The sequence below is a fragment of the Mus pahari genome, chromosome 12 (genome assembly GCF_900095145.1).
Source record: "Mus pahari chromosome 12, PAHARI_EIJ_v1.1, whole genome shotgun sequence".
In the NCBI taxonomy this organism is placed as follows: Eukaryota; Metazoa; Chordata; class Mammalia; order Rodentia; family Muridae; genus Mus; species Mus pahari.
In genome coordinates, this window is record NC_034601.1 from 49,514,104 (window position 1) to 49,537,412 (window position 23,309).

The 23,309-nt window shown below is 43.0% G+C and overlaps 1 protein-coding gene across 4 annotated transcripts in view; it reads right to left on the reverse strand.

Moving 5' to 3' along the window:
- Positions 1-6,726: 6,726 nt before the first annotated feature.
- Nxpe3 (neurexophilin and PC-esterase domain family member 3) overlaps positions 6,727-23,309 on the reverse strand; it is a 57,102-nt gene continuing 40,519 nt past the window's right edge. For 3 of the 4 annotated variants that reach the window (XM_029544419.1, XM_029544418.1, XM_021209561.2), the window contains exons 5-6: positions 19,036-19,242; positions 13,224-15,061 (exon numbers count right to left, since the gene is read on the reverse strand). In XM_029544419.1, coding sequence (XP_029400279.1) covers positions 14,511-15,061; positions 19,036-19,242 — 758 coding nt within the window. In that variant the 3' untranslated portion in view covers positions 13,224-14,510. Of the gene's footprint in view, positions 6,805-13,223; positions 15,062-19,035; positions 19,243-23,309 lie in introns of those variants that run through there. The other variant, XM_029544421.1, reaches the window with a different exon arrangement.

Genomic DNA, 23,309 nt, shown 5'->3' on the forward strand with positions numbered 1-23,309 from the left:
AATATACCCACCAAATGACTCTCCTCATAACCTATGGAGATGGTCTGATTTTCTGAGAGCACTTTTTGTTCCAAGTACAAAACCAGGAGTGCAAATCTGTAGCACTCATGTACAACGTCAGGTCCAGCTGCCTGTGCCCGCAGCCCTGGCACTGGGAGATGAAGACAGGCACATGCTGAGCCAGTCTAGCAGAAAGGGCAAGGTTGGATTGACGGAGAAACCCTGACTCAGCAGACATCCAAAGGAAAACACCGGAAGTCCTACTCTGGCCTCTGCATGTGCACACATGCACCGGCACATCCAAATGCATTCACCGTACACACCCCACCTTTGCAGAAATGTCTAAACAACTTAAAGGTGTGATGCTTTCTCTCCTTGATTTCACTATAAGAAAGTTCTAATAGTTCTTTCTCCAAAGTGGTCCCTACCCACCCCTTTGTACTCATTCAGCTGGAGGACGCAGGAAATGGCTCAGAGGGTAAAAAGGCACTTATTGGTCAACCCTGAAGACACGAATTCAATCTCAGGCCCCACATGTAAAAGGAAAGAGCATCCCTCAAAAGCTGTTTCCTCACCTTTACACACACACACCATAGCACACACATGCCCACACTCTCACACATACATACATGCACAATACAGAAATAAATAAATGCAACTTTTAAAATATAATAATAATACCAACTAGAGAGGATGTGGACATGGGTCAGTGGTTGAAGTGAATTGTATGCAAGTGTAAGGTGCTGAGTTCAGGTCCCCAGCACCTCTGTAAAATGTACGTGCATGGCATACAAGTCTATAATCCCAGCATAGGTGGCAGACTCCTGGGGGCTGACTAGCCAGGCTAGCTAACTTGCTGTGCTGCAGGTTAAGTGAGTGACCCCTACTGAAACGTCAATACATAAGGTGGAGAGGTGGTTGATGAAGACCCCCGTCCTCACAAACAAATGAACAGACAGACAAAACTAGCTGGAAGTTTTGGAAGGCAGTTCTCCTGCTCAGCTGCCAGACCCAATGACAGGGTCTAGATCAAACCAGTCCCTAAACCTGATTCCACATCCTCTAAAGGGTGGGCCTACCAAACCAGCTATCGATTCCCCTACAGCCTCAACTGCCTCCCCATCAACACAGAATTCCTATGTTGATGCCCTATGGTGGGGGACTTCCAAATAAGACTATATTTGGAGACAAGCCTTTGCAGAGGGGAGTAAAGTGAGATCAAAAGGAGCCCCATGTCAATTAATGTAAGGCACCAAGGATGTGCACACACCAAAGGCCCTGGGCAGGGGCCCTGTGCACACATATGGAGAAGGTTCCATGTGCATTCGAGCAAAGAAGCCTCAAGACACGTCAAACTTGCTGAGCCTATCTCTGGACTTCCTATTTCCAGAACAGTGTGGGAATGAACCTATGGGATTTTGTTTTGGTTGGTTGGTTGGGTTTTGTTGTTGTTGTTGTTGTTGTTGTCATTGCTGTTTTTGGTTTTGTTTTGGGCGGCTGTGTATGTGTGTGTACATGTATAAGTGCACCTATGTATGCAGTACAAGTGGAGGCCAGAGTATCAGTCTTGGGTGTCATATCTCAGGCACTATACACTTGGGGTTGTATTGTGTTGCGTTATGTTGTGAAAGGATATCTCTTTGGCCTAGAGCTCACAGAGTGGACTAGGCTGGTTGACCAGCAAGCCCCCAAGTTCCTGCCTCTTTGTGATAGGATTACAATCATGACTGCCATGCCCAGCATTTTTTTAAGATGGATTCTGGAGACCAAACTTGGGTCTGCATTGTTGTTATGTAGCAAGCATTTTACCAACTGACCTTCTCTGGAACACTAAATTTCTGTTTGTTTGAACAGCTAAGTCTGGGAATGCTTCGCTGTAACAGCTCTGGCGACTAATCCCCAATTCCAGTATATTTATATCCTCATGATACAAATTAGACAATGGCACATTCATTCTTGCTATAAGCTTTTATCCAAGCTAAAGTTCTTGCCTGTAATATTGTTCAACCTTTGCTTGAAATCATAGGGTTTTTGAGTAAAGCAGACTTTGGTCCAAATCCCATCCAGTTACTTACTAACCACCTACTATTACTTGTGCCCTCAGGACTATGTTTCTCATCCTTAAACTGGGTATTCAACTACTTTTTGTCGGTGTATCGGTTAAATGAGGTAGTATATATGATATGCTTAGCACATCAGTGACGTTTTGTGTCATTATTATTATTTTTCAAATCTGTGTTTAATACTTGATAGTTAAATATCCTGACATCTTTGGCTCACCGGCCCAACTTGAAGAAAACCTAAGAAAAGGGGACAATATGAAATCAGGTTCTGAGTCCCTTCCCACGGGGCTTTGGCTCAGTGAAAACAGTGGAAAGTTGGTGTGATAAGCCATGGGGAGCCATTCAGAATTTCTGAGCAAAGTGAAAACAACAGAGACAGCAGCTGTGCACAGGCAGGTAAGTGGACACTGTAACAGTCAGAGCCATGAACTGGGTTGGTACCCACAGACCTGGAAAGAGGATGTTCTTCAGGGAAGTGAACCAGAAGTGCAATCCATAGGACTGACAATGGACTGAATAACACAGAACAGACAGAGTCAGGCCCCAGCAAGGCTGACAGTATAGGGTACACTGTGGACAGAAATAAGGAAGCCAGGAGAGTCTGTGCTTCCCGTTCTGCCTCTGGCCTGTATCTCACCTCTTCCCTGCAATGGGTCAGAGCAGTCACTGTCCCACCAATTTCAAGAAGGCATCTCACAGTCAGCTCATGCAGCCTACACAGGAACCTTTACAAAAGGCTACTAACAGTTTTAAAGAGAGGCTGAATCTATAGCTGGACCAGTAGATTCGATAGGACCATACCTTAGAGGATGGGAAACCAGGCTTCGGAAATGGTTTAATCTGGAGTCTGTCAGTGGAACCAGCAGCAGAGCAGGAGAAATATTTTCCAAAATTTTCAGTTATTTTTTTTTGTCTGTCTAATCATTTATTTGTGTGGAGGGGTATCTTCTTCAACCACTACACCTTATATACATGAATTTTGGGCTACCAAAAACTCTGGCGCTTAGACAAACAGATACAGAATAATTGAAAGTGGCCTGTGAATGTTGCCACCACATGGTACCTCCTGGGTTACAAGCCAACTGTAATCTGTCACTGTGCCCTAGATATTTAATTAGCGTTGCATGTAAGAATCTCTCTTATCTTAATTCTGGATTCTGTTCAATGCCACAAGTAAAAAAAACAAAAATGTTTTCCTTGGTTGTTGAAGAGCTAACAAACTTTGGCACAGGATGACAAGCTTGGAAGGCTCTGGTCCAACCGCCTCTGCCATCAAGTCTGATCTGACATGACACTAGCGATTTCAAGGGTCAGTTCAGCAGCCTGACCCAGAAAACTGGATTTTCAGATTCCTCTAACCCTTGTCTCCCATCTCATATTGAACCCACCTTCTTTGCCCTTAGCGGAGGTCAAAAACAAAAAGTCATTACAGGTTTCCTAGAGCTGGCTATGGGCAGCTATTCCAACTAGAAAATGAGCCATTTTCACTGTTTCTCGAATTATGGAGGATTCGTGAGAGAAAAACTCATGGACCATCTCTGTGTTATGAATGTGGAGGTGAGGAAATGGGGGGTAAAGAAAGGAGGTGGGGTGAAGTCAGCGACACCCAATTCCCACCCTCTGGGTTCTCTCCATTCACCTACAGACACAGGCCTAGCCGCTTGCATCCATGAGTTGCCCTATAGCTCTGGCCCCTTTAAATCTCTGGGAAACCTCCCAGAATTTCTTTTGAATTTGGTTTTCTGGTAACAAGTGGTGCAAATGTTTAAAAGGATCCAGTGAATATGGAATCCAGCACGCGACCCCAGTGGCTTTCATTGGTACAATTCCCAGCCGTCCACTTGGTTCTACAGTGTGGGTAAGACTTTAAGGAAGGTTTTCTGTCTCGATCATTGTGGTGCTGAATGCAGAATCACTGGGCAGAGTCTCTATTCTTAACTCAGTTATCAATCGTTGACTTACACTCATGGTGCACATTAACTATTGATTTACTCCACTCAGGCAAACACTGCAAAGTGAGTTAAGAAGAAATAGGCAGGGCTGGCCAGACAGCTCTGTGGGCAAAGGTGTTTGTCACCAAGCCTAAGGACATTACTTGGAGCCCCAGAACCCACATGGTAGGAGGAGAACCCCAGAGCCTACAGGGTGCCCTCAGACCCACACACACACACACACACACTAAATATAAATGTGTATATATGCACATATATGTTATATACCTGTAAATATATATATGTATATATATATATATATATATATATATAATAAAATTTTTTAAAGAAGAGAATGATCATGGCATAGGCACTTTGAAAACTTATATGGCAAAGCTTTAACAAGTTATACACAGACCCAGAAAAATGGCTCAGTGGGTAAATCACTTGCTTCAGTGAATTCAAATCCCCTAAACTCATAGTGAAAGGGGAGAGAGCTGCCCTCTGAATGTTGTCATCCGGCTTCCACTGTAGCATGCGCACACTCAGACAATAATAATCATTCAAGGCCGAGCAGTGGTGGCACACACCTTTAATTCCAGCACTTGGGAGGCAGAGGCAGGCAGATTTCTGAGTTCAAGGCCAGCCTGGTCTACAGAGTGAGTTCCAGGATAGCCAGGGCTACACAGAGAAACCCTGCCTCAAAAAAAAACCAAAGGGGGAAAAAAAATCATTCAAATCAGCTTCAAAAGTTATATACAAAGTTACCACGTGATCTGGCAATTTGGTTTCTGGGTATCCAGCCAGAATCCCTTAAAGCAAAGACTTAAACAGATACTTGTCGACACAGGCTCCTAGCATCAAGCTCATAACTTGGATGTCGTGTATAATTTTACCATAATTTTTTAGACATTTTGAAATATTTAAAGACAGATGGCAAGAAAACTCCCCTTGAGGTGAAAAAGAATCGAAATGGTCCCTTCCTTGGCAGCCAGTACTTTTAATATTCTTGACAGAGATGGAGACAGAAGAGAGCACAAAGAGACAAGCAACCGGAGAAAAGTTGTGACTGTCACTTGAGAAAGCACATAGACCATTTACAGCGGGGCATCTTGCTGATGGTTTTGCACTCTTGCATGCCCTATAGAGAGTTCCTTACACGTTCCTTTCCTGAACACCCCTCATGAGCATTTAATACTGCAGATGTTCTGATCGAGCATCTGCACACCCTGGCTGCCTGCAGGGCATACAGAGGATGCGCATTTTAACAGCTTAAGGTTTTTCCCTTAAGAAGGCCCAAAAGGTCACAAAAAGAAACAATATTTGCCCTCTCCAGGTGAAGTTATCCAAGTGGAAAGTGCACACAGTATAGCATGAACCCCTCTCCATGGGCGCTATTCAAGATGCCAAACTTAACCAAAATAATCAGAGGGATTGAGAGTGGTCATAAATTACGCCATGCATTGTGTTCTTAGCTATCCAAGTAGACTCGTTCATTCCTCCCACTTAAGTGATAGCACTGAGTCTGGAGGGAACGCAGTCTGCAGTCTGTGAGACATTTCTGCAAAATAACCCGGACAGCTAATATGTAAATGTTCTTCTATATATCCTCATAGAGGTTACTATGAAAACAGATCACTCAGTCAGCTTATTAGCTCACTCTGAAACATCAGGGATGGTGCAGACACGTGGGTGGATTTACCCAAGGCTCCCTTCTTCATAGGGAGCAGCAGTGGATGCTGTACTAGGGGGAGGAAGAATGTCCTCCCAACGTTCGGGAAGAAAAGGTCCTGAGGGGGGGCAAAAGGAAATTGGTGACAGGATACCTATCCTACAATCTCTGTTACTGTTTCCAAAAAGGACACAGAAAGTAAACTGCCAGCTCTTATCAACTCCTGAGGGCGGGCAGCCACTCTCCTGTGGCTCCACTCTCTGAGGTATAAAGCACTTCCCTGTGGCCTCCTTCATATGTGAATTATCATAGTGGTTATCAAGAAGAACTGCATCAGTTAACTATGAACAGAGTCGGTGGTAGCCAAGACTCAGCCAAAAAGAGTCCTTGGGGAAAAGTTGCCGCTCCTACTGGCACATTCGTGTAACTGGCCTGGTGGCAAATCTAGGTTCTACCATTGAATTCTCTCTGGGGGACTCTGAGTCAACTGCTCAGTTCTCCTGGGTCTAGGAAATATAGCTGAGTACACTGTACCTCAAATGGTAATATTAGGGAAAGCTGAGCTCTTGCAAGTTCAGCTCCTAAAACAAGTGTTTACAAATGTTCAAGTCCAGTATTTGCTCCATGAGACACTGGGGGGGGACTCACAGTTCCAAACTGAAGGAACAGAAAGTGACTTGATGAGAAACCACAGATGTGAGCTCAAATGAGTTTCTTCACCTACCCACCATTCAGATGTGATGCTCTGAGCCCATGAAAGATTTCATAACCTGAAACTGTCAGTCAGCTGAGGGCTGGATTCCCCTCTTAGATGTGTTCATGGCCTCCTTCCATGAAAATAGTGGAAATTCAATATATTTGTTTAAAAAAATAAAACCGAACCACCAAAAACTTTTAGTTCATAAATCATAATTAACTGCTTGTAAGTAAGCTTCAAAAATTGGTCAGATTAAGAGCTTTGTAAACCTTAGAACTCTCTGAATAAAACATCCATTTCCCATACTGACAATACCATCCAAGACAGAAGGAATGCTTAGAACCCACTTAGAGACATTCACCCGCTCACCCTTGGGACTTCAGCATGGAGCCAACATCAAAAGGTGAAGCTCAGCATGGGCCTCGGGATCTTCTTGGCAAGCTGAGGGCAAGAGACCAAGAGGCCACCAGATCAGTATCAGTCCATAGCCAAAAGGAAACCATCATCAGGAGTGATTTGTGCGTGGTCTCTGAACAATCAGAAAGCCTCCCTGGAGATCAGGGTCCAAGGAGACTGCAGCTTCTAAGAAGGTTACTGTCTGTGTCCTGAGAACGGGATCTTTGTCAGTACAAAGGAAAAAGGGACAGGTTTGTCCCCTTTTCCTTCAGAACGCCACCAACTGCATGGTTGTGCACTGACTTCCTACAGGGACTCATCCTAGATTGACTTCTGTACCTTCAGGGCTTGTCACCTGTACCCTGACCAGCTGTGTCCCTAACCTGCGAAATGTTAGAAAGATGCTGGAGGGACTAGAAAACACATTGTATTCTCAAGTCAAATTAAAAACATGTTTCCATGAGTTGTTGCTTAAGCTTTTCTGTATCAGGGATAACTACAGTAGTGAATGGGCCATGGACATTTTTATCTATTTTGTTACCCAAACAACCAATTGTCCAGCAGTGGCTCTCAACGCTCCCAATGCCGTGACCCTTTAATACACTTCCTCATGTTGTGGTGACCCTGGACCATAAAATTATTTTTGTTGCTACTCCATAATTATAATTTTGTTACTGTTATGAATGGTACTATAAATATCTGATACGCAAGACCTCTTATCAGATGGGTCATTCAACCCCTCCTAAGGAGTTGTCACCCACAGGTAGAGAACCATTAAACTAAGAGAAACAAACAAATAAACAAAAAACATTCCACCCAACTAGGTACTTATTTCTTTAGAGGCCAGATTCAAATTAAGAATGTAATGCCAAGTGCTTAAAATTTACATAGTAAATGTCACATCCTCTTTGGGCCAGCCCCTTTGCCTGATACAGTCAGTTCACTAGGGCCCGGTGTAGAGCATCTCTTATCCATCCCATCTAGAAACACGCATTCATGTGGACAAATCTCTTAAACATCTCAGATTGATTGTTAGGAAGCTGCAGGTTCTGCCAAGCTGTCGTCAGATCAATGGTTTCCTTCATTCATAAAACGGCCATTCATAAAAGTTAGCTTTATAGAGGTGATATGAGAACTACCGAGGATATGCTATAAAATACTTCAAATTACTCAAGATATATTTTTCCATAAAGAGGCAGTTTCATAAAGCCAAGTTGTGGCAGTGCATGCCTTTAATCCCAGCACTCAGGCGGTAGAAGCAGGAGGATATGTGAGTTCAAAGCCAGCCTGATCTACAGAGTGAGTTCCAGAACAGCCAAGGCTTCACAGAGAAACCCTGTCTCAAAAAAAAAAAAAAAAACACACACACACACACAAAAAAAACAAACAAAAAATGTAGGTTCATATTTACCTTTAGGAGAAAGTATACCTTTAAACTCACCCATCAAACCTCCCGGGAAATTTCCACCTTAGGGTACCACCATTTCCCATCACCAGCTTAAGGTAAATTCATACAACAGATATACAAAGTCAACAATCTCCATCACCCATCACATGTACCCTCCACCGGTATCCTAATTCTTCCTGGGTCTTTAAAGGCAAACAGACCCAACTCAAGCTATTACCAAAATATCAAAGCATCTTGCATCCCCAAAACAACAAACAAACCACGGCCCCACAATATTTTGCCACAAAGCAAATGTTACTACTTTATAGAACAGCAGACATCTAGCTCCCAAGGAAAGAGCATGGGAAAGGAACCGGTTGAGGGCAGCCTAGCTCTTTAGATACCTTTTCATATTGAATATCAAATAATAAAAGTGTACCTTTGTATTTGAAGACTCAAGTCACACAAATACGCAAAAGCAAATCAACTGTTTCCAGCTGTAAGCAGCGATAATGCCCCCAAGTACGTGAGAGCATCAGAAGACGGATGGGTTTCCTTTTGAGGTTACATGATAAAGAACAGTTAAGCAGCCTCTTTCTCTAGAGCTCGCCGTCTGACCTCGTGGCGGGAGGAGGCCAGTCCTTGGCCCTAGCCTCCTTTATAGCGCTGGCTTTCTTTTTGCCAGCTAAGTGGGCAGAGGGGGCGGGGAAGCCCAGCACGCCTAAAATACACCCTATGCTCATCCTCCGGTTCGATCGGGGGTGCGTGGGCACCGAGAAGGGCCGGAGGAGGCGAGGCGGGCAGCGAGGACTAAGTTTGTGGACTTTTTCCACACGCTGGAAATTCCCAGGCCAAAAAGACACCGACCCGAGTCCCGGACATTCCCCGCGAGGGCCGTCCCCAAGACCCGGACTGGAGCCGCGCGGAGGACTGACGCCCCGCAGAGCTGTTTTCAGAACTCCTGTCCCAGGGTCCCGGGAATCTAGGGAATTAGGCCTCCTCCTTAGAGTCGCCTCAGCGACTTTCATGTTTTCATTGTGGCCTCGTAGGCCTGGAAAGGGAACGGTCTGGAGGATTACTTCCCCCGGTTGAGTTTGGTGAGCGTGGCAAAGCGGCATCTCTGTGGTGTGTTCCTAATCTGCACCATAAATGAAGCAGGACTCCTTAACCGCAGGGCTGCAGGCAAAGGTGATGGGAAAGTGGTCCTATCTGCTGGCGAGCCCTTGCGTAACACTAAAGGGGTTTCTCCTGATGGCGTGCAGTTTCGCTGCTCGGTTTTGGAACCCTCATTACAGTGATTTCAAAACCGGTTTTCTTCTTTTCTTTCATCATGTCCAGGCATTCGTTGTCACAGTCTAGTTTTGTGATTACGTAGGTAACACCCCCTGTCCTATTGGGGCAGCAAGAATGTTGTGTTTGGCTACATCATCAGTTCAGATCCCTAAAGCTCAAGAGACCTGACTACCTCTCGTTTGATTAAAAATAATAATAGTAATAATAATTAAAAAGGAAATTCTGTATGTGTGTAATGCGTCTCGGTTAGCATATTTTGAAGGATAAATATCCTAAAATGAGTTTCTGGCAATTCTCTCTCAGCGAAGGTCAAGTTTGACCCCCTTTTCTGAGCACTTCTTTTTCTCTTAATCTTCATGCCTAAAATTCTGTATTTTAAAATGTCATTTAATTTTTAAAATTTTTATAAAATTTTAAATGTAAGTTCATTTGAAAGAATTGTTTAAAGTGAACAGATGATGCACATTTTAGCTTCCCTAGTTTCTATGTCTGAAACTTCTGCCTCACTAGCTCTCAGGTCCTCCACTGCCTGCCATCTACCCCAGGATTCCCAAGTGGCCCCCAGCACTCGGGTACTCCCCACCCACTTTGAAAGAGGAAACAGAAGAGAAGTTGCTCCTCTTAACTGCTGTCCCATTTCTCCAGCCCCACAAACTCATATTTTATTCCAACAAAAATGTATGTGAACCAATTTTAATATTTTGTTACAAGCCCAAACATCCAACCATAATGGCCAACTGACATAGTAAAAGTATTACTAGATAGTACAATTTTAGGCAGACCTTTACAATTATTAAGGCTATGTAACATATAAAAATATTTAAACTGTAGGTTCAATTTTTTAAAGGCCCAAATTACATGTCCTCTATGATTCTAACTCCAACAATTTGGGTGCTAGAATTAATTATATTATAATCTAGGGATGCTCAACTCCATTATAGAAAAATGGCATACTATTTGGGTATAAGAAGCAACATCCTCCCATATACCTGAAATCATTTCTAAGCTATTTACAATACTTAACAATATGTAAATGTTATATAAGTCGATGTTATATTTCATTGATTATTACATGGAGAATGACATAAAAAGTCTGTACACATTTAGTACAGATGCAATATTTTCCCAAATGTTTGTATCAGAAGTTGACTGAAGCCAGTGATATGGAGCCAAGAGTTAAAGAGGATCAATTGCATATGGTTAAAAAAAAAAAAAAAAAAAAAAAAACAGAAAGAAAGCCTATCAAAATGCTAATATTCATTGTACTTACCCAGACTGTATCCTTAATTAAACCTGTGTAGTTTTTTTAAATTATGATTCCCTTTTTATTTATTATGAGAAATATGGATTTAAACATTTATCTGGCATGCTGACATTCACAAGTATATGGGACTAACTATAATAAATTTTTCATAAGTTTGAGAAGCCCTTATCTAAAGTCCATGGGTCCAGAATTGTTAGAATTTAAATTATTTTAGTCTCAGGAATATTTATGTGTATATATATATATATGCACATATATGTATATGTATACATGTATATACTCACATACACACACATACACATATATATGTGTATATATATATGTATATATATATATATATATATATATATATATATATATATATATATAAAACTCATTAATGCATAACAAGCCTAAGTAGGAAATGTATGTCTTATATATACTTTACATACATGAACTGAAGAAATTTTATATAACATTTAGTATGTCTGGCTTCTAAAAATTATTTTTAAGGTTCTTTTTATCCTCATTGTATGTATTTGGGTGTGTTTTGTTTTGTTTTAAGACAGTGTCTCACCAAGTAACTCTTGGTTAGTATAGAACCTATACAGACAAGGCTGGCCTTGAGTCCACAGAGATCCGCCTGCCTCTACCTCCCAAGTCCTGGGATTAAAAGCATATGCTACACCTGACCTGTATTCTTTGTGTGTTTCTGTGTGTCAGTGTGAGTGAATGCCACATGGATGCAGGTACACTGCAGCTCTGGATCCATCTAGAGTGTCAATTACTGGTGTTCTGTAAGCCACTTGGCTTGGGGGCCGGGATTCAGACATAGTCCTCTGGAAACTCAGCAAGCACTCTGGACTCTGAGCCATCTCCCCATCCCCACAGCTGTCTTTGGAATGTGATCCATCCTGCAATGGGAGGTGAAGCTTTTTACCTGTGATGTCAAGTATTCAAAAAACTTTAGATTTGAGAGGATTTGGGGTTTTCAGATTAGAGACACTCAGCCTGCGTCTAACTGCTCTGGGAAATATTTAAGTAACATTTTTAACTTCTATAACAATTTCCACACTGGAGTGTAAAAGGCCAAAGAGAGATAAAGGTGACTGAAAGGACGTCAGGAGACGCTGCTAACAAATTGTCAAGACCTTGTGCAACCAAGCTGAAAGGCAAATACTGAAGAAAGTCACAAGAAATCAGTCGTGGAGACCAATCACTGTGAACCAATGGTGGGCAGTGAACCAATGGTGGGCCGTGAACCAATGGTGGGCGGTGCTTGACATTTCACTGGGAAAGTAACTCTTCCTATTCTGCCTCCTCCCAAAAATCCTCCCACAGAAGTGTTGAGAAGTTCTCAAAACACTGCATATCCTTATGGAAGTCAAAGTAGCTGTAGCCAGGCAGGGTATGGACTCCGTGTACCTGAGCCCAATTCTAACTTGAGTTCCTCCGGTAAAGAAATGGAGCTAGTATCACCTAAACTATTAAGTCACGACCAGCATTAAATGCTTGGTAAAGCCTTGAAATAATAGATAAACAATGTTACTTCTCTAGAACAATCTTCTTTGTCACTGTTTCTCAAAGTGTGGAACCCTACAACTGCATTAGAATCTCTTGGCATTTGTCATGAAGGTGATTAATTCCATAATCCCTGAAGGTATGGTCCCTAACTCATTTTTATCAAATACTGCAAACTTAAGGACCATTTAAAATGAGCTTTTTTTGTTTGTTTTTGTTTTGTTTTGTTTTGTTTTGTCTTTCGAGACAGGGTTTCTCTGTGTAGCCCTGGCTGTCCTGGAACTCACTCTGTAGACTAGGCTGGCCTCAAACTCAGAGACCCACCTGCCTCAGCCTCCCAAGTGCGGGGATTAAAGGCGTGCGCCACCACTGCTCGGCTAAAATGAGCTATTTAACCAGGCTGATGGTGCCACCTTATAGGTCCAGTTACTGGAGAGGCTAAGGTAGGAAGGAGGAAAATTCAAAACCTGTGTAGGCAACAAAGCAAATTCAAGACCAGCCTATGAACTTATGGAGACCTTCTCTTAAAATTTTAAAAGTTTAAAAGACAAAAGAAAGGAAAGAAGGGAGGGAGGGAAGGAGGAAGGGAAGGAGGGAGGGAGGGAAGAAGGGAGGGAGGGAAAAAGGAAGGAAAGAAGGAAGGAAGGAAGGAAGGAAGGAAGGAAGGAAGGAAGGAAGGAAGGAAGGAAGGAAGGACGAGCTGGGGGTTTAGCTCAGTGGTACACTCCGTATCTAGCACAGTGCCCCAGTAGGATCAAGCTTCAGTATTGCAAAAACTAAGCTAGCATAATACATTTAACTTCACTGGTCCTAAACGCCAAAAACAATTATATTTTATACACTCAAAACAAAATATTTTATAAACTTAACAGTCCCCAAGAGAAGGAAAGGAATAACTTAAGTCCTTTGCATTAAAAGCCCAAACTATCCATTTCTGAAGGATGTGTATTTTTCTTGCCTTAGCATCTATCTTCATTTCCCAAGCCAGCCCAGTGTTTATACAGGTCTGTTCAAAGAAAGCAAAAGTAAGTTATAACCTCTCATAATGCAGGAACTACTTATTAGATGATCCGAAATTTAATTTAAAACCACTTAATATTAATAAGACAAAGTCCAATAAAATGACCAATCTTATTATCTTGGGGCTATCCAGAAATAGGCTAGGAATGTAATTCAGTTGGTAGAGCAACTTCCTAGTGTGCACAAGGCCCTAGGCTTGAACCACAGTCCAAAAAGCTGGAAGGAAGAGCAGGTAGCTCAATAATGGCTCCTTACATGCAAGCATGACACAGACAATGGTTATGCAGACTTTATGCCCAAATCAAGAAATACTTGTCATGAGTTTTAATATCTAATTTTATTAACTTCTGATCTGGTTTCATGTCTGATTTCGGCAGATATTTCATGACAGCCAAAAGCAAAGGGAAACAGCTGGAACTGCTGAGGGCAGAAACCCTGACGATTTTCTGAGAGTCAGCGGCATTCTTGACATAAAAGTCGGTCCTTAAAACCCACAAGCTTCAAAACATAAAAATAAACTTCTATTTACACAATCGCTTCCAAAAGTGGTTATTCTAGAGTAAGAATTCATCACATAAAATTCAGCTGAATCAAGTAAGAAATAACTCTCCAGTGCCCATACCAATCCAAAGCATAGGCTGGGTGCTCTTTCACTGGACTTCTTTTGAGATAAAAGCAGGAACTTAATAATATCCTCATATAAAATTCTGACCACACACATTGGCCTTTACAAGTAAGTGAGAAAATAAATAAGTCAATAGAAACTCCTGAGATACTACAGTCTTCATTGTGGTCACAGGAACCTCTAGCAAGAATCCCTCTCTATTCCTGAGGAGGGCACATTGTGCTATTCATTCATGAAGACCTGTTCAAATGCCCTTTATCAGGTTAAGTGGCAAACATAGCACTGCCAACCAAATCTATCCCTCCTGTTTACATCAAAGCATCTCTTACTGGCATCAGCACGGTCATCTTCACCCCCAGGAGAAGCCAGTTCTTCACCACTCATTAGCATCTTTGGTTACAAGGGCAGTAATACAGTGTGCAGATGCAGTAAGTTAGATCTCTAGGATGGCTAAGTCAAGACGGAAAAATCCTATAGGTAGATACAAACGCAGCCTACACTGCCTAAGTTCATTACCAGTCATTATGCAAAGTACAGCACTTCTCTGAAATGTCAAACAAGTTGAGAGTATCCATTTCGCAATGGAGTCGATCACAGATTTTTCTATGCTGCAGGTCAATTGGGAAGGTCACTGAACGTGATCACTCCAGTGTCGAGGATAGCTAGGTCTCCAAGGGGCATATGTAAGATAAGAACATGTCCAGCTGGTTCTTCACAATCACTTCATCTGGATGTAGTTTGTGGGGTAGGTGATGAGCCAAGGTCATCTCCCAAGCGTCAACCAGGTAGACTCCGACCCCTGAAAACATCCTCCGAAGGACAGTGTCCAGTTGAAAGTTGTACCAGTCACTGTTGTAAAGACTTACCTCAGGCCCCAGCTCTTGGGCATTGCCTGTCCGGATGACAACCACCGTCTTAGGACTTCGGTCCAGGAGCTGGACCACTGCTCGTCTGATGTTCCTGAGCCTCCGGATGTAGACTTCCAAGGGGAATGTGCTAAAGTGAGACCATACAGCTATGGCCACCACTGTGTTCTTCCCTCCCACGATCCTGTTCAGTTCATTTGCCACATAATGGAGCTCATTACTGAAGACGCTTGTGAAGCGGATGGGTGGCCCATGACAGCGATATTTGAGCAAGATGTTGTGTTTCTGGTCCACTGCAAGGAAGGGACCAACATTCTTGGGACTACCCAAATTGAACTCCACTAAATCTGAAACGAGGAAAAAATCAAATTCATGAAAACATTCCATCTAAACACATCCATTCTAAATATCCAAGTGGCTTTGTAAACTGTTTTAAAGATAGTACAATGAAGAAGATCAATGGACGTTTAAGAGGAATACCTATTGCCTGTGTCCCATTTTGAATCAATGGACCTTTAGTCTAGTGCCATAATTATTCAAATCATGCCAAAGCATCACATAATAAGCAATTAGTCTACACGTGTCTTAAGATGATTACCTCCATTAAGCCAAGAAATCTTGCTACTTGCATGGATGACTGAATATTTAAGAGTGCAGTTGGCATTCATACTTTATCCTTCTAACCGATGAGTAGTTTATCTTCTAAGACAGGGTCTGTAACTTCTGTTCTATGAGCGCATTTCAGGAACCACACATATCGTTTTGAAAGTGCTGCCATTTGCATAACATGAGTAGGCTCGGAAGGATGCCATGCTGAGTGAGATAAGCCCAGCATTGGAAGAAAAACACACCACGGCCTGTCTTCTGTGCTGTGACTGTAAGAGTTTAACACTCAAAGGGTAGAAACTCAGCAAAAGCTGGGGAGCTTGGGAAGCCAAGGGGAGAAGTCAATCAAAGATGCCTATGCTAATGAGGAAGGCCCAGGCTGTGAGACCTAGCACACTGAGGTGCACTGTGAGTCGCTGCAGAGTGGCCATGGTTGACAATAACATACTTTAGACTCTCCCAAAGACATCCCAAACGTTGTCACTGCCCATAAGTAAGCATATGAAGTTACAGGTGTGATAGTTAGCTTAATAAATTATTCTATCAACAGGTCCCAAGGTACCCTCTAAATACATGCACTTATTTATCAATTAAAATGAATTTTTAACTCAAGAATGATAGCATATGTTTGTAATACCAGCACTTGGGAGGCTAAGGCAGGGGGCGTTTACTGAGTTTAAAGCTTCTCAGGGCTACAGTGAGAGATCTTGCCTCAAAATAGGTAAACAAATAAATAAAAAAAAAAAAATTTTAGAAAGTAAAATACTTTGAATTATACTCCTGAATTAAAAACAAAACAAAACAAAGCAAAAAACAAGAGAGTAAATTCCTTGTTTTTCCAATAAGCAAAAGAAAAAAAGTGGTTCTGTTTCTTTTGACTTTTAAGTTTACCCCCATAGTGAAAACCTTACAAGAAAACTTGTCCAATATAAGAAATAACAAAGTTGTCAGGCATGGTGGTGCACACCTTTAATCCCAGCACTTGGGAGGCAGAGGCAGGTGGATTTCTGAGTTCGAGGACAGCCTGGTCTACAGAGTGAGTTCCAGGACAGCCAGGGCTACACAGGGAAACCCTGTCTGTAAAACCACAAAAAGAAAAAAAAAAGAAAAGAAATAACAAAGTTAAGTGGGGGAGGGGGGCGATGGCACACACCCCGAGCCTTGGGGAGGGGGGCGATGGCACACACCCGAGCCTTGGGGAGGGGGGCGATGGCACACACCCGAGCCTTGCACCAGGAAGGCAGAGACAGATGTATCGATAGGATCATGAGGCCAGCCTGGTCTACACAGTGAATTCCAGGCTAGCCAGATAGAGATAGCATGTCTCCGATAAAAGAAAAAGAAAGCAAAGTGTGAGTTGAGGGCAGGAGGGGTCAGCATCGCCAATTAGAAATCTTTTCATTCCCTCCCCTTAAGTTGTGTTTTCATGGCCCAGTTCCTACAAAATCTACATACATGGGAAGCTGAGGCAGGAGGATTTCTCACAAGCAGAGGCAGGCTGATATATAAAACGACCTGTAGGCTTGTGGGAGTACACAGCAAAGCTTGTCTCAAACTAAATACACATACACACACACACACACACACACACACATATATATATATATATATACACACATACATGCATACCTAGTAAATGTTGATAATGCAGTTCTGTTCACACTTCCTTCCAAGTCTACCGTGCCCACTTCCCTCCCACGGGTACCATAAATCAGCCAAGACAGATATCAGAGACTTACGGGCAATTCTGAAAAGGACACATCAGACTACACTACTCCTATGTCCCCCTTAAGGGTTAAGGCGGGCTTCACCCTTTCCTCTCCTCACCCTTTCCTCTCCTCACCCTTTCCCCTCCGGCATGCCAAGCTTCTCTAGACTCTCCCGCTTGACTGACTCACTACTATTTTGCCTCCAGAGTTGAAGTGAATAAAAGTTCACACTATCGTTTACTTTTGATAAAGATCAGGCACCCACACAAGGCTTTATTTTATCAGATGAACATCTGTCTGTAAAGGGTCCTGTGGAAAATGATCAAAACAGTCCATGTGATCATTGCTATTAATGGAAATATCAAGCTACGTCATCAGAAATTATGAAGAGGCGACTGCAGAGGCTTGGAAGGCCTGCGAGGTCAGCACCAAGGCTTAGCCAGCATCGCACCACACACTGCTTCCTCCAACAGATTTGGAGTTTAGGCTTCACTAACTAGGACACAACCATATCTGCTTCCATGAAAAAAGAAAAGCCAGGACTGACTTTCTACCTTTGGGGGGTAAAAATCGACTTCCTTTTCTTTGAAAAAAAGTAAATTAGAGGGCTGGAGAGATGGCTCAGTGGTTAAGAGCACTGACTGCTCTTCCGAAGGTCCTGAGTTCAATTCCCAGCAACCACATGGTGGCTCACAACCATCTGTAATGGGACCTGATGCCCTCTTCTGGTGTGTCTGAAGACAGCTACAGTGGACCCATAAATAAAAGAAATAAATGTTTAAAAAAAAAAAAGTTTTAAAAAAAAAAAGTAAATTAAAGATGATGAAAAGAGCATCCGAAGCAACTCACACACAAAACAATGAGAGTTTATATTAGAATGAATAAATAAACAAATAACCTCCATTTACAGGGCTGGAGGGATGGCTCAATGGTAAGAGCACTCACTGCTGTTCCAAAGATCCTGAGTTCAATTCCCAGCACCCACATGGCAACTCATGATTATCTGATGCCATTTTCTGGTGTGCAGACATACATGCCAAGTATTTGTATACATAAATAAATAAATCTTTTAAAAAATTAAAAATAATTTTTGTACAAGTTCCCACACAGGCTGAGGAGATGGCTCAATCAGTGCTTTCCATACAAGGTCAGGGACCTGAGGCAAATCGGGGAGGTGGCACACATATCCACGAAGCAGGGAGGAGCTGGGGAGGCAGCGACAGGCAGGTCTCTCAGGCCAGTGAAAGACTGTCCCACAAAACGAGCTGGACAGAGCCTGAGAACAACACCGAAGGCTGACTTTGGCCTCCACACTCATTCCTTCACACACGCCCACTTCCACCCGTACACACATACACAAAAACACACAAACAGTTCCCACAACACCACCTGATCCTTAGCAGGTAAGGACACACACTTAGAGAAAGAAGACCGTGCCTCCAGTGGCTGAGTGGTAGGTCTCCAACCAGTCTTGTCTTGTTCTGGATCTGGCTCTCAGAGCGAGGCTAAGCGTCTCTCAGCAGCAGCCGTCTCTTTCTCAGTGAGAGGCCCCATGGATGCCTTTGCTACAGATGCACGATTGGCTGCTTCCTTCCAGTAAACTCCTGTACAGACCTAGGACCGAGCCATATGGAACTGGGAAAGAGACAAGCGGCCGGCCGTGGCCGACAATTTCATGACCCAGATTAGCCATAAAGGACACCTGCGAGGTGGCACGGTGCCGCTGTCTACTGTGACACAGAGAAGAAAGCCCTGGGAAGTGCGTGACTCGTCCAAGGTCAGAGAGAGTCTACGGGCCGCGTGAACCTCGTGAGAACACGGTGCCTCCACCAAAGCAAGACTCTGCGGGTACCCGGACGCTGTGTGTCACACATCCCTCAGGGAGATCGATCGATCGCCTCCTCACCTGACTCCTCTCGTCAGGCTCAAAAACCTGAGTCTGTTCATTTCCAATACGATTTCCCACATACCGGGACCAGTCATGAGACCGGAAGCAGAGTACCCACCTGGGACAAATGCAGTGAGGTACTCAAACCACTGCCTGATTGTCGAGTCACCGAACAAATACACCATTTTTCCTTGCAAGCATTCCGTAATGTTGTCCGGGTCATTAAAGTGGCGCATCTTGAACCTCCTGGGCCTCCACTGGTTTTTGTAGAAATATCCGGAAGGAAAAATTCCCGAGCCTTGAGATACTTCTAGGTCAACAGTTTCTACAAAGAAAAAAAAAAAAGGGGGGGGGGGAATCTATCATACGGTTCTGAAATTCATCTCCAAAAACAGATACGAAAATGCTTCCAGGAAAAAAAAAAAAAAAAAAAAAAAAAAGAGAGAGAACTATACCCACATATTTGCTGGCCTGGAAGCTTAAGAGACGAGACTTCCTGTTGTCACAGCTTGAAGAAATCCCAGGCTTTCCCCCCCTACACGCTAAAATGGGAAGATGAGAAGTGGATGGGGGGTGTGTAGTGGAGGGCACCAGGAACAAAGAACACTTCAGGCATTCCCTCTGTGCATGGGTATGTTCCGTGACATTCAAAATAAAGAAAGGCAAAAACCCAAGGAAACGCAAGCAAGCATCTACCAGTGTTATTTCAGAACAGAAGCAGTTTTTATCCCAATGCCTGAAAACCAAATGATAACTTAATCTCACATTAAGTTATATATATATATATATATATATATATATATATATATATATATATAGTTTATAGATAGATAGGTAGATATAGTTATATAGTTATATGGTACACACACATATATACAAATTTTAATATAGCAATATTAACACAATACCTCCTGCTCCACTAAATGTTCTAAATACAAGTTTTAGTTTGGAGAACCACCAACCATTGTCAAATACAGAGAGGCCAGTGCCATGTGATGGGTGGATCATGCTCCACAAATGGCTCAGGTCTCTAGGAGTCAGAGGCAGCACTAAAAAGCAACAGTGAACTCACAGTGGAGCACAGTGTAACACAAGCACGAGAACCTCTAGGAGAGAGGCACTATCTCTCTACCTTTACCCTTGGGCGATGCCACAGTGGATGCAACAAGGTTTCAAATCACATGGTAATAGCTAGTGTGCCTTACAAGTTAACTCTGTTCTGGGCTCTGTCTGAGGTGCCCACACAAATTATCTCATGCAGGCTAATGCAACCTCCTTAAAGCTCCTATCAGTGCCCTGACGGCTCAGAGCAGACAGTTTAAGCAAGGGCCCTGAGCAGAGCTCATGAAGAGACACCTTCAGAACCAGAACCAAGCAGTTGAGCCCCACACCCAGCTTCCAATGACCACTTCAGGGCATTTGAAAAGAAACGTGCTCAGAAAGACCGGCCATTTCTTTCAGCTTTTCCCTGAGGACATAAACTTATTCCTTTTTTAATAACTCAAATGTGTAATCTCCAAGTAACACCAATCCTTTCGTGACACTTCCTTACACACCCCGGGGTTCGGCACCAATCACAATTCAATCATTTCAGTCATCAGTGAAGCCACGATCGGAATGCAAATGCTATATGACCTAGACATTTAAATCTAAGTCAGCCTATTCGCAATGGTTTTCAAGTTATTTAACTCCTTAACACTTCCATGTTACTCAATCCAAATTATTTGGTATTTCCAAATCTCACTTTAAAATGCATATTTTCTAGAAAAGGGGAAAATGTAATCTAGTCTGTTGTCTACCTCCAAAACCAGATGAAGACTATTGCCATAAACACAACTGTGCCTACATGTTTGCTGGTCTGCCAGCTCATGGATGGCATTTCCTGTTGTCGTAGAGCAGCAACATTGCCAGATTTCCCCTGACAGTGCATATTTAATGTTTTCCCCCATAGGCATCTTTATTGGTACAGAGACTCAGCAGAGAAGTAACTGGTATTTTGTAAAAGTTTTAATTTGGCAAATATGATGAGAAAGGCAAATAATAAACATTTATTTGACTTATTCAAGAGTAATTTCCTTGGCTAGAAATAGCAGGGTACCCTCGGGAGGTGTAGCTCCAGTACTCAGGAGGCTGAGGCAGGAGGATTGCTTGGGCTCAGAAGTCCAAGACCAACTCAGGCACACAGCGTGACTCCATCTCAGAAGGGGGCCAAAAGAATCTCAGTGAGACAACAAAACCCCAACTTGCTGTCAAGTGTTGCTTCGCCTCCATCTCCCAACTCCATTGTTTTATTATATTATTATTACATTCGGTGTGTACGCATGTGCGCATGCGTGCCACAGAGAGATAGAATGTGTGTGTGTGTGTGTGTGTTACAGGAGTAGGTTCTCTCCTTCTGCTGTGCGGAAGCCAGGGATCAAACTCAGGTCATCAGGCTAGACCTCATCAGGCTAGACCGACAGACAGGGCTTTACCAGCTAAGCTGTCCCGCCTGCCCTCCTGGATTTAATGTATCAAAGCTGCACAGCCAGAGACCTGCAGAGAACGCACCTGGGACACAAAGAAAATATTTACTGGAATGAGAATTAAAAGTGATTTTGAAGTTACAATTTTACCCCTGGTAATTTGGCAGATTCAGTTATTTTGTGTCAAATACATGTTAAAAAGAAAAGTATATATCACACAGGAAGCAATTACCATTTCCATGAGAATGTTAATTATATTTACTACCAGAGTTTAGTCAAGCAAAGCAAATCAATTACTGAACCTGACATTCATTCATTCTTTAAATGTAGGATGCTGTTTAGGAGCGAAACGCACGTGCCTATAGTGCCCCCTTGCGGTCAGTTTGTACAAAAGTGTTTCCTGACTTCAAATCATCAGAAGCTGCTTTAAAAGTGTATTTTGGGGTTTCCCATGAACTACGGGTATTTCCTCCATGGGGGGGGGGGGGCACTAATCAATATCTATCCTCTACCCACAACAGTCCCGAAGACAAACTAAGATTCAACTCTGCCAACCAACCTGAGCAACCAATGAGTTTACTGGGCCTACTTAAAGACCATGGATGAGGGGTTACTGGCAGGAGTGTGTGTGACCCTGAGGCACCACACTGGAATGCCTTCACCCAGAGACAGGAACTGGCTTCCCAGTAGCAGCTGATGGAGTCCAGTTGTTCTCATAGTCTTCCCCAGCCTACGTACTCTAGCCCCACCAGAGACCCCAAAGGCCACGTCCAGCTAAGGCAAATGGCAGAGAGAACTAGCTGGTGGCTCAGGTGAGTATCCAAAGACGCTCCCAATCCCTCCTCCTGTGAGAGAAGGCCAACAGCCAACAATCAGCTGTGGTGACCTGCAAGCAGATATTGTTGGTCTTATGATGATGGTAATTATTCTTCGGGGGGAGAGGGGGGGCAGCGCCGTACAACTCCACATCATCTGTTACCCTAATGAGGGTTATCTGGACCAAAAACAGAACAAAAGTGAGAGGAATAAAGGCTGAGAAATTTTCCTCAACGACCTATAAAGATGAAAGGATGACAGAGATACCATGAGAATTAAGGACAGAAATTTGGGTTCCATCTCAGCAAGATAATCAAGGCCCTGCATAAAGGAATGAGTTCCATTTCCAACAAGGGTGGGATCCATCAAAGACCCTAGGTCATTTAGCTGTGAGTGTGTAGGGACCACAGTACAGATACTACTAACGATTCTAACACTGGGGAAGTCTGTCTTCCACCAAACTCTTGCTTTTGATAAGCAGATCTACTCTGACTAAAAACAGTTTCTTGGTTTTGACGGAGATGACAACATTTGAGTGTTGGTAGTAGGACAGTCTCCAGTCATACACTGCACTCCAAATAGGGGGAAATGAATTAGCTTATATATATAAGTCGTAAAACTTGTAGGGAAAAAAGCTTTAAAATATAGAAGTCATAGAAAAATAAGGGGTAAAGGTTATGAATTCTTTCACATCGATCTAAAAATCTTCCCTGACAATGTCATTTGGAGTCTGGGACAAAGTGACTATGTGCTGTTACCCTGTTTAGATGTGTGTGTGTGTGTGTGTGTGTGTGTGTGTGTGTGTGTGCGCGCGCGCGCGTGTGTGCAGTGCATATTCATGCACACTGATCTCTAAAGGCTGGGGTGGGGAGGGTACAAAGTGAGCTTATGACATCTTATGTTGTCAGAAAAAAAGGAAGTGCTTGATAAGAGATGAGCATAGCAGCTATTAAAAACAATGAATTTATGAAATTCTTAGGCAGATAGATGGATCTGGAGGATATCATCCTGAATGAGGTAACCCAATCACAAAAGAACACACATGATATGCACTCACTGATAAGTGGATATTAGCCCAGAAGCTTGGAATACCCAAGATACAATTTGCAAA